Source organism: Pagrus major, chromosome 11, assembly GCF_040436345.1.
Source record: "Pagrus major chromosome 11, Pma_NU_1.0".
Classification (NCBI taxonomy): domain Eukaryota; kingdom Metazoa; phylum Chordata; class Actinopteri; order Spariformes; family Sparidae; genus Pagrus; species Pagrus major.
Genome location: NC_133225.1, coordinates 35,829,084 through 35,841,263, shown reverse-complemented (window position 1 = coordinate 35,841,263; position 12,180 = coordinate 35,829,084). Strand labels below are relative to the sequence as shown.

At 43.0% G+C, this 12,180-nt stretch overlaps 1 protein-coding gene across 5 annotated transcripts in view; it reads right to left on the bottom strand.

Moving 5' to 3' along the window:
* Window positions 1–12,055, bottom strand: part of lrrc41 (leucine rich repeat containing 41) — a 20,543-nt gene extending 8,488 nt beyond the window's left edge. For 3 of the 5 annotated variants that reach the window (XM_073477150.1, XM_073477154.1, XM_073477155.1), the window contains exons 1-7: window positions 11,893–12,055; window positions 11,192–11,278; window positions 11,039–11,097; window positions 10,166–10,958; window positions 5,008–5,262; window positions 1,203–1,370; window positions 1–67 (exon numbers count right to left, since the gene is read on the bottom strand). The exon at window positions 1–67 is cut by the window's left edge and continues 32 nt beyond it. In XM_073477150.1, coding sequence (XP_073333251.1) covers window positions 1–67; window positions 1,203–1,370; window positions 5,008–5,262; window positions 10,166–10,958; window positions 11,039–11,097; window positions 11,192–11,278; window positions 11,893–12,010 — 1,547 coding nt within the window. In that variant the 5' untranslated portion in view covers window positions 12,011–12,055. The remainder of the gene's footprint in view (window positions 68–1,202; window positions 1,371–5,007; window positions 5,263–10,165; window positions 10,959–11,038; window positions 11,098–11,191; window positions 11,279–11,892) is intronic. The other 2 variants (XM_073477151.1, XM_073477153.1) reach the window with 2 other exon arrangements.
* Window positions 12,056–12,180: the final 125 nt, after the last annotated feature.

Here is a 12,180-nt window from a genome sequence, read left to right as displayed (position 1 = left end):
ATGTCAGGGAGACAGTCGGACAGCTTCATGTCCTCCAGGTTCAAACTCCTCAATAAGCGGTTGGACTCTAAAAGGTAACCACATGTTATGAGTGACGACACTGCACATCTGCTGATTAGAAAACATCTGGGAGAAACCTGGGAGCAGCAGCAGGGCTTAAAGGAATAGTTCACTCTAGAACGAAATTCAGTCATTATCGACTCACCCTCATGCTGATAAGAAGTCCAGTTTAGTTTCTTATTCCTCAAAGTGCAGCTGGAGACCCGCGGGGGTACCCTCCTGCAGCAAAAATCCATATAACGGGCGTAAATGGCGTCCGAGACGAAAAGGTCCATAAAACTACACAAAAACTTTGTAATATTCCTCCATACTGCTCGTCCGCTGCAATCCTGAAGTGGCGACATCCAGAGTTTACTCAAAACAACGTCATTTAGTAAATTTTTCTAGCCTAAACAGTCACTATACTATATTTGCCTGGAGGCATGCTCCCTGCGTGCACGCGAGTCTCCCTCACAGCTGCTTGCACTACGGAAGTCGCGCTAGACAAGATCAACGAGAACTCACGATAGATACACACCGGACTTCTCATCAGCATGAGGGTGAGTCAATAATGACTGAATTTCGTTCTAGAGTGAACTATTCCTTTAAGGCCATAAAACACCTCGTGGACAGCTAGCTGGACCTATTCCGGAGTCCATCACTGGACCTGTTCAGGGGCCCATCACTGGGTGTGTTTAGGGGTCCATCACTAGACCTGTTCAGGGGTCCAGTACAGGGGTCCATCACTGGACCTGTTCAGGGGTCCAGTACAGGGGTCCATCATTGGACCTGTTCAGGGGCCAAGCCCTCTATATGGGCCAGCCTGCTGTTAGTAGGACAGAGTCATTGTTGGTTTGGCATTATTGGACCATTGGAACAATATACTGTAGAATATCACCAGACTTATGCTCTAATTGGCATCTACTTTACAGAATGTTTTATGTCATCTTTACTCTATTGAGTAGAACATTTTTTCCACATTTTAATTGTTTTTCATTGCCATGGTTACTTTGCATTTCTGTTTGTTTTATTGACTTTTATCCACTAGCAATCCTCTGTACACACAGGGCCCCCCAGCAGTAAAGCTCACCACACAGCTTTGTCTGCACGTTTTAGAAAGGCTGGGACTATGGTGAGGCCGTTACATGGACATGACACTTTACCTGAGAGAGTGGTGAGCAGTTGGCTGTGAGAGGAGCCAGTTGGTAGTCTGATCCCGGCTGCATGGAATGAGATGAGATGTGGTGTGCGTCTGAGCACAGATGTGACGCAGTGCACATCTGTCTGGAGCTCAGCTACTTTGACTGTCAGCTTCTCCAGAGGCAGCTCTGCTGAGACAAGTTCAGCCAACAGTCACCTTAGGTAGATTTTTTTAAGCAACATTATGTAGAAATTTGCATTTTGTGTGATTTGGCACACCCTACAGTTTGTGATAGTGATAGTTTGGAGAGTCTGTTTATTAATCGTCCAAAACCATGACAAGCCAGAGTTGAGACCAGGAGGAAGATCTGCAGTCCTACACACTCTTCTGCGCTTCTTTTAGAGCAGTTACCCAACCCAAAACCCCAATGAGACTGTGTCTATCCCCTGACCACTTACATCAATTAGAAAAAGAGGAGTTTCACATAAAAAATTGAGGAACATTAAATGTAGACTCATAGTGTACCATGCTCCTGGTTCTTATTCTGAATTTTTATCTGAATTCTCAGAGCTTTTCTCAAGTTTAGTCCTTAAAACAGATAGTTTAATTATGGTGGGTGATTGAATATTCATGTGGACATTGATAATGATAGTCTTGGTACTGCATTCACCACATTATTAGATTTGAATGACCTAGTCAGTGTGTACATGAACCAACTCACTGTTTTAATCACACCCTCGACCTTGTTCTGACATATGGCATTAACATTTAATAGTATTCCCACAGAATCCTCTTTTATCAGACTATTATCTAATAATCAATGAATGCCTATTACTGGACTCCACGCCAGAAGGCAAACATTTCTATTCTAGATGTCTGTTTTCCTTCTTAGAGGGGCAATAGAGTCAAGTGTCATTCGCAGGGAGCCTGCAACACCATCAACAAGATGATCATTCTGCAAGGGAGTAGGATTGGCACCGGTGTCGCCTGTTGAGTTGGGACATGACATTGAATGAAAAGCTGATGGAATAATTTCCTTAATTTTAGCTACAGCACTCTCAGGCAAAGCGTAAGAGATTAGCTACATGTAATAACCCCCAAACTCCCATATCAAAGCAGACATCGCGAAAAATCAGAGGAAATGGCATTCCACCAAACTGGAAGAAGCTTGGTTAGTCTGGCTGGAAAGCTTTAAAACTTTAAAACTTGGCACATTTACGCCCGTTATATGGATTTTTGCTGCAGGAGGGTACCCCCGCGGGTCTCCAGCTGCACTTTGAGGAATAAGAAACTACACTGGACTTCTCATCAGCATGAGGGTGAGTCGATAATGACTGAATTTCGTTCTAGAGTGAACTATTCCTTTAAGGACATAAAAACCTGGATGACCTGCAATTTTCTGTTACTGAACTCAGACAAAACAGAAGTTGTTGTGCTGAGCCCTAAACATTTTAGAGACACATCATCTAATGAAAGAGCTACTCTGGATAGCATTACTCTGGCCTCCAGCACCACAGTATGAATCTGGGAGTTATCTTTGATCAGGATTTGTCCTTTAACTCCACATAAAACAAATTTCAAGGACTGCCTTCTTCCACCTACGGAACATTGCAAAAATCAGGAACATCCTGTCACGAAACATTGCAGAGAAATGAGTCCATGCTTTGTTACCTCAAGGCTGGATTATTGTAATTCCCTTTAATCAGGCTGCCCCAATAAGTCTCTAAAGACTCTCCAGCTGATCCAGAATGCTGCTGCACATGTACCGACAAGAACTCATATTAGAGAACATATTTCTCCCATATTAGTGTCTCTGCATTGGCTTTCTGTAACATCCAGAATAGAATCTAAAATCCTCTTGAGGTTTCTGCTTGTTAAAAGCCAGTTTTTTCTCACCACTGTTGCCATGTACTTGCTCATGGGGGAAATGGTGGGTCTCTATAAATAAATCAATTAAAGAGTATGCAGTGTTTCCCCTATATGCATCTAGCAGCGGCGCACCTCCACTGCTGATTTAAATTTTTTTCACGAGAGGGGAGGAGAGGAAAAGGAGGTAAAGGAAGACAGGAGCAGAGGAGTGGAGAGGGCTGCCTTTTATCTCGTACAGTTAGCCTATATTATTTTGTGCTATGGCGCTCAATGCTTTTACTCACAGATGTGTTAATTGACCTGTAGCTATATGAAGCATCCAAAGTGAGGACGCATTCTTATAACTTTAGAAACTAATGTTATATTATTTTGGGCTATCACACATAGTCAGTAAATAATAGAAAGAGAGGACTGTCTTATAACTTTAAAAACTAAAGTTGTATGTTTTCTTGCTACTGTCGCTTCATATCCAGACCTTTCACACACATACTAGTAAAGCATTAAGCATATAAATGAGGAACTTTGCACTTACCTGAATATGTCAGTTCAACGATTATAATAACAAGCATCGGGTAATTGTCAACACTGAAGCAAGCAATGTAGACGGATTCAAGATAATCATCCTCACAGGAGGGAAAACAAACTGTCCTGCGACTTCACGTGAGTGTTGCACAGTAACGTTACAGCAAACACAGTCATGTGTTGGGAAAATAAGAGATAACACTAATCTGAAATAAACAACATTTGTTTGATCCATGCTGATATAAAGAGAGATTGCCTACTGTGTGTAAGGGGCACCATGACGCTACAGCTGTCAATTAAAGACAGCTGACAGATTCCCTCAGAAATATTAATGATTATTTGGACAGGATTCACTGAAGATCATACATTCAGGTTATTTTATCACTGAAAATATTGTTAAATTCAAGTTAATTAGCACTGTGTGATAATACAACACGTCGGTGATGCAAGTTAAAAAAGGAGAGTCAAGAATATCACTGTATATCACTGCAAACACAACTAGCAGTGTTTGCAGTAGCAATGCAGTTTTTCTTAACTGGCATGGTGACACAGTGCACTACATTTGGTATTCCCTTCAGGAATTGCTCTTGAGAAAATATCCTGCCCTGCATGTTTGAATTTTCAGATGATTTAAAAAAACTTGCTCATTTGTAGTTTATGTACTTGCAACCCTTATGCTGCCAGCAGACGATAGAAACCTCCCGGACGTCACACTTTGCAAACGTACCAAAAAAAAAAAAGTGTGCGTGTGATACCTCCGCTGCTACGACTCTGTCCTAGGAGAAACACTGGAGTATGGTCTAGACCTGCTTAATTTGGAAAGTGAGATGACTTTTGTTGTGAATTGGTCGCTATACAAATAAAGATTGATTGATTGATTGATTGATTCCAACACCACTGTGGTAAATAACAATCCCAGCTGTGTTATTACGTCACGTTATGTGTTGAAGTAAACATGTATGTAACGCTTTGATCCTCCCCTCTCACTGAAGTTACATAGTGCAGAAACAAGAGACAGAGACACCCTTCACCCCGCTACAAGACATCAACATGACTCTGAAGCTGTTATTTTCACCCTCTGAGCAGTTTTTTCCTATTTTTGATTCACCTGATCTTTTTGTGTTATAATACTTGCATAAGATCAACCCTGTAATGCACAATCAACTAATATACAATACATCATTTTTTTCAGGACAACCTGGGCTATCAGAATATACATGCTTTAGAGATGTCACATGAATGTGTTGATAATTAAGTGTCCATAAAGAAAAAAAAACAGAAATGACAGCTGAACACTGATCAGATCACTCAGGATGGATAGTGACAGCAGGTATAAATATATGCTCACAGTACTGTCAGTGTTACAGAATGGTTTAGCCACTACAGCAGTGTGTTACTTTCTTTCCACTTCCACCACAAACCCTGCTAAGTGTTACCTGACTTTGGTAGAAGCTTCACAGCACATGACATGTGTGACTCAGCAGTCCTGGGATCACGTGGTGAAAAGCCCATCACAGACTGGATCTCCACATGCAGTGATGTCACGGTGGGGATTGAATCCAGCAGGATCTCCATGAAGTCAGTGCGCGGCAGGACGCTGACGCTCAGATGAGTGAGAGAGCTGCAGGAGCTATGAAACAGCTGCCTCAGGGCTACAGCCAGGCTCCACACGTCTGGGTCCCTGAAGGTCGCTGCACACACAAACACAAATCATTCCTGCACAACACAACTAATGTGTGGTCTAGATTCACTGAAGGGCAAATGCACTATTTATCTATTGATTCAATACAGTAATAGGGTGTACATGTAATTAAATTCATCCCTCTCAGTGTTGCTACAGTTCAATGTCAGAACTCTGTAGCAGTCCCATTGTCTAAGACTTGCTATCTTTCTTTGTTTTGGGCTGATTTTCAAAATTCCTCTGGACTAACTGCAGGTGATTCAGATCACCTGTGTACAGGGTGGGAGACCGACTCCTGATTGAGGAGTGGAAGCAGCTTGGGGCATTTCCCTCCCAGCCAATCATGGTGTGATGACGCCCTTTTGTGAAGGCTAAAAGGAGGTGGGGAATTCTGAATCCATCTCTCTCTCATTCTGAATCTGTCCCCGGCTCACTGAGAACCTCATCCCCTTAGATGACCAGCCAGAAACTCTGGTCTGTTTAGGCCCTGTTGTGTTTTCTTGGCCGCTTCACGTCATTCTAGTGAGGAAACTGTGTTTATTCTTGATCCCCTTGAAACCCAAAACCTTATATACACCTTCAGTTGGACATTTTATTTCCCTGGGGCTTGTAGGAGCACATTTCAGTTTGATTATCCCTGAAGAGGCATTTGTTTATTGATTTATTGTCCAAGTAGCGGACATCCCCTCTAGATTTACATGTTTTTTGTTTCTATTTTTATGAAGGTTGGGCTGCTTGTAAGCATTTTACTGCCAGTACCACCACAACTCAAAGGGCAATACTGCCTCCCTCAATCCCTGCACTCCTCTGCTCACTGCTCCAGTCTGCAGCTCATACTTTATTGTATGGATGTAGACTCAAATGTACTCCAAGGAGTTCCTTACTGCTTCTGAAACACTTTCATTTTAATACTGATCTGCTTGTTCTACCTACAGATGCAGACAAGACCATCGGCCAGAAGATTGCCTATTTCTGTATGAATAATTATTCTTAATGCCTGTCACCAGGTCAGATTTGCATTTATTCAGTCAGAAAAGTCAAAAAATAAAACTACTCTTTATGGTGGAGCTCTGAGGATGAACTAAGGACAGAAGGTTAGTCTGTAGTAGTGTTCTGACTTCGATAGGATACCTGCCTAAAATACCTTGATACCGATACTGAAATGACACCACGGCAAAAATTATGGTTTTAACATCGACAACAGAGGATATGTAGGCTATGTAGCTGTATCATTAATTGTACGATTTATTTATATTACTGTAGAAATGAGCTTGACTAGGAATCTGGGATTAAGCCATCGCAGTTTGTCTTGCCTTGAAAAGTCAAGAAAGTTTGTTTGGCAGGAGGGGTGCTAATAATAGAGCTTGTTATTATTTACTGAGGGGATCTTAAGTGACAATTCTTACATTATAGCAGATGAAAAGAACACAAGTACAGAAATTCTTTGTTCTTTTATTAATTAAAAAACTAACCTCAATAATTTTTTTCTGCTGCAGCTGCTGAGCTTTATAGCCAAAACTAAAAATTGTCTCACAGTTGAAGGATTTTTGTCACAGAACATGTGAAAACCAGAACATTTTTTTTTCTTCAATTCTCTACAACTTATTTTCTGGGCAGTTCTTTGACCACTTCCAGGTTCTTAGACAGGAAAACAGGCATGTCAATGTGCTCCTCAGTCAGCCTACTGGTGTGCTGAACACTCATTCTGAAGCACAGCTTGAGGCTGGAATGCACAGGTACTGTCTGGCAAAATGTGAGAGAGTTGGCAGAGTGGCTGCATGATTCTTCCACCAGGTAAGTGGGTTTTCAGAAGCAATTATCTCTTTTATTTGTTTGTACAAGAAGAATTCACCTGTCAGTTGGTCAGCAGGGGATTTAGAATGACCTGTGGGGGGGTCAGTCAGCCCCACCTGCCTCTACTAGTTCTCCTGACTGCCTGCTTTTCAAACTTGATGGTGGACAGCAGGGTTTTCTGTTTTTGTTCCTCCTTGATCCTCCTGTTGTTGCTGCTCTGCTGCTTGAACCTGCTTCTTTGGCTGTTGTAGAGCTTCAGATTTCTGCAAAAGTATTGCCTTCACCTCTTCCTCCATGGTAACAAAAGTGTCCTTAAATCTTGGGTCGAGGAATGTTGCAGTGTTAAGGACGGTGTCCAGCAGTCTGCTTTCATATCTTGCTGTGAAGTCTGTTCTCATTTTGTTTTTCATGTCACTTGAAAGGGTGCTTTCTCCATCCTTTACTGTCGGACAGGAAAATATTTTCCATTTCAGGGGCGGCACGGAAGAAAACGTTGGGTCATTTTCTCCACTTAATGCATCTGTGAAGCTGCTTAGTGGGCCCAGGACCTCTCTAACAGTTTCTAGTGTTGCCATGTCTGAGTCTTTGGGCATCAGGTGCCATTTCTTCATATTTTCAGCCAAGACAGCACAGCTGGTTGCTGTATACAGAATCTGTCCAGCATCTCAAAAGGTGGAGTTCCAGCGTGTAGGCTCATCAAGGATGAGCTTTTGCTCTAGTAGCTTCAAGGTCTTCGGTTTCTCCTTTAAGCTCCTCATCATTTTGACCGACTTGGAAAAGGCAGACAGCGTTTTCCCAAGCCTAGACAAGCATGTTGAGACACGATCAAGGCCTGTAGCCTTGCCTACATCCAGATGAAGGTTATGGCCAAAACATGGTATCTAAGTGTAGCTTTCAAATGCATTTGAAAGCTGACGGTGCGTCAGTGGTTACTCCAGCCATTTTTGACAGGTCCAGTCCCCAGTTCTCAAACACCATCTCCTCCAGGGCTTCATGGAGAGTGTGTCTGATGTATGATCTGAATATAAAGCTGAACATCCTAAACACCAGGACTGTTTTTCCCAGGATTCAGTGACCACCATATATGCATCAACTGCCCTGCTCGTCGAGATGTTAGTGGTACAAGCAAAAAAAGGCTGGCATGCGAGTTGTGCCTGACTAAAAGTCCTGGTCTCAGTGTACAGCTTTGGGATTTCATTATACATGAAATGATTTCTCCGAGGCATTTTATATTTTTTGTCCAACACAAGGTTCCGGAATCCACTTTTCTCAACTGTATATATTGGCACTTGATCAATACAGATAAACTCAGCTACTGCTCTGTTCAATCTTTTTGCATCTTTTGAATCTTTATCATACTTTTGGATGTTTTCAAGGCTGCAACCTCCCAGGAACAATCCACTTTAGCCTATATAAATAATAATAAACAGAAATGACATTCACTGTAAGTCTGGTACTTCTTGATGTAAAGCTCAAACCCAGGATTATTAGAATGCACACTACAGTAGACTGATCATAAATGACTCAATACACCTCCTTGGCAGAGGTCTGCACTCCACTGAGTGCATTTCTAGTAATAGAAATAAATATTGACAAAAATGTAGGCCTATATGCCCTGATTATCATTACCAGTAGCCTACAGATTGAGTATACATTGATTATTTATAACTGATGTTGTTGATCCGCATAATTTTGAACACCTGATTTCTAGTAGCTTGTAAGTGTTTGCATAGAGATGTTTGCCAGTTGGAAAGTTTGGAAACTGTTATCATTGCCCTAATTGCCTCGTCAAGCTCCGAAGGTGAAAAAGGTTAGCTTAAGAGTCAAGACAAGATACATAGATATTGTCATTCCATCCATATATCGTTACACAGTAAACAGTGAAACAAGATAACGTTTCAGGAGTCCGTGCTATAGCCTCAGCAAATTGCCTCATCAAACTCGAAAAAATTCGCTTGTCTCAAAATAAATCATGCTCATTTGATTTATATTTGAGTGCATGTAACATTAATTATGTTATCTACCACATTTGCTAACCTGTCGCTTTTGGAAATTGTAAACTTTGAAACTTGTACCTCCTGAAGCCATGCTCGTTCTGCTAACTTCTGAAAGTTTAACAATTGGCACCTCCACTGCACCTGCAGGGAGCGGAGCACTGCACACACATACACTGCCCCGCTGCCTCACAGGAAAGAAAAAAAACGGCTCCAATTAAAAACACTCATCCTTGTAGTACCGGTACTGATAAAATGTGGTATCCTACTGTTTTTAACGGCAGGGTATCACAATACTTTTCTAGTATCGGTTTACCGTGCAACGATACTCTGTAGTCTGTAGTCTGGTGGTATGGCACTATAACAAACTTGACTATGTTTCACCATCGTCATCTTTAGTCCAAAGGAGCCCCCAGAATCAACAAAAACTGAACATTCCTTGTAGCAGCTTGAAACATTCAGAAAGTAATACTACTGTATGAAACATAGATTAAATATTAACGAAAGCCAGGATTTAGTTCTGAAAGTGAGATGGTGTTTTAAGGCCAAGCAAGCATTTTCTCCATTTAAAGTCACATAGGACACGGAGTAGTGCCCGACTATAAACTAAAGACTTGTGGCACAGTGAAGGACAACTCATCCAATGAATGGATCACTCCTGTCACTCGCAGACACCACTACATGTCCTGACTGTCAGAGATTTGCACCCTTTGGCCACTTTTTCTCATCTCTAACAAACACGTATCAGAAAGAGGACTCACGGTTGCTCTGTGGTAAACGTGACTTCATCGATCGATTGTGGCAACAGTAACTTGCTAGCCATGACATTTGCTGGTGTGGTAAACTTTTCCATGGTAACAAGCTTCACTAGTCAGGGATGTGGCTGCTACAGTTTAGGATTGTGGGTAGTGTAGTATTGCTCCATACCATGGTGACTAAGATGTGTTCTTTTTAAAACAGGGTTTATATCATACAGAATTGTGACCTCTACAGGAGCAGATACCATTGTTTCACTGCCTCAGAGCTCGTGGTCAGTCTGTCATGGATGCTTACAGCATTATGTCTAATAATCAACATCCTCCATTCAGAATATGAATGACATGTTGGCTCTATGAGTAAACTTACAGTAGTAGCTGTGTAGTGTCAGAGAGCGCAGGCAGAAGAATGTGGGCAGGGTGGGGTTCAGCACTGTCAGGGAGTCAGACCCACAGTTCCTGATCTCCAGACGATGGATCTGTCCTGAGGGACAAGGCCCTGCTGAGGGACCATTACATGGACTGAACAGAGTACAGAGAGCCTGTGGGTCCATAGTATAGTTTGACTCCTCCTCCTCCACAGACACACAATCCATCTTTGAGCGTTTACATGCTGGGGCCTGACCCTCCTGGTCCTCTGAAGGCCTCGCTGTGAGACCTGAACTGCAGCTGGCCTTGTCAGCACTGGCTGAAGCAGCTGTTGAGTCACAGCTCAGTTTCTTACTGTGCATCAGGTTCTTCAGCTCAGGGTTCATATACTGAGATCCCCGTCCATGAAGGAGCCAGGCCAGCACTATGGGAGACTGCAGATGTACGACCAGTTCTGTAGTCACCCCATGGTCCAGCAGGCGATGGAGGACATACAGGGCAGTCTTTGTCTTCTTCTTTGAATCGATGCATTGTGACACACCCACACTCCTGATGTGCTTCTCCAGGAGGTTGAGAAGAGGCCGCTGCTCAGCAGTTAAACCTTGAAGAGGCTTGTGCATGGTCATGAGAGAGAAATGTCTGACACATTTCGCTGCAGCCATCAGGAAGGACGGGCTGCTCAGATCTGTGAGGTTTTGTCTGATGAACGAGTTGGTGAAGCCATAGAAGACAGCTGTAAACAGCCTCCTCATCACTCTGTGTTTGGCCTCTTCTTCTGTGCGCACATCAATTACCTGCAGAGTAACACAAGAGACACATCACACCTGGGCTCTAGATGTTATTGTACATGTGACCTTTAAGACATTACACCTACATGCTTCGGTCCACACATGTCCAGCAGGACTCTGACCCATGCAGAGTAAGTTGATATCCCTGTGAGGAGGCAGACACAAACATGACCTGATCATCTCTACCAACAACTTACAATCACAAAACACCAACTGTGAACTTCCACTACAGTTCTCACCTCTGTGATTGAGGGCAGGCTGGAGCTCATCCAGCTGACAAATAGTCAGATGATGAAGAAGATCCTTAATGAGAGGCACTGGAAGATCTGAGTTTAGACACATTGGTTAGGACATTTACCCTCATTATGGCTACGATGATACAGGAGGACAAGTGCAATGAAAACGACAATAAGCCATGTTCTCTAGCTCTAACATAACGTTACACAAAACTGCTTGGTTACTTAGTTTTAATATCTTTCCCACCTTGCTTCGCTCCTCCCAGCCTCCCTGGTCCCATCTCCATGGAGAAGGATGGAGATTCTCTTTGTTTGTTTGTTTAAAATATACACTTAGCTTAATCAAATTGTTTTTACCATTTCCCTTTCAACAGTTCCAAGCCATTCTAGTCCAGGCAAAATAGCGTTTTACGACAGACTAATTGTAATAGAAGTTTTTTCATCATACATCATTTCAATGAGTTCGACAGCGCCTCTACTGGAGGGATGAACACCAGCAACTACAGAGAGGTAGAGTTCAATCCGTCACGCCTCCTGACGTGCTCATCTTCACCGGGACCACGTCCACGCAGAGCACCATGCCTCCTGTGTCTCCTCTTATCAGGGGACATGTAGGCTAACGTCAGTGACATCCTAACGTCACCTGTCTCTGACCAGTGAGACTGTTCGTGTTACAGAAGACAAGCGGAAACATGTTCACTCACCGAGAAGAGCCTGAACCCTGAGAGCAGAGAAATGTCTCCTGACAGCCTGGAGACACAGCGCTTTCAGACACCTGTCCTCTGAGCGGCCCTGTGCCGCGCTCATACCGCTGTCCCCCATCGTGTCTGTCTGTCTGTGTCTCTGTCTGTCTGTCGGTAGGCTGTGCGCGCGCGTGTGTCTTCTTCTTCTTCTGCATCTTCTTCTTCTGTGGAGTTTGATTGATGTGTTATCTACACACGCTGCATTATCGCCATCTGCTGGAATTGGACGGCTTCACTGTGTTTACCATG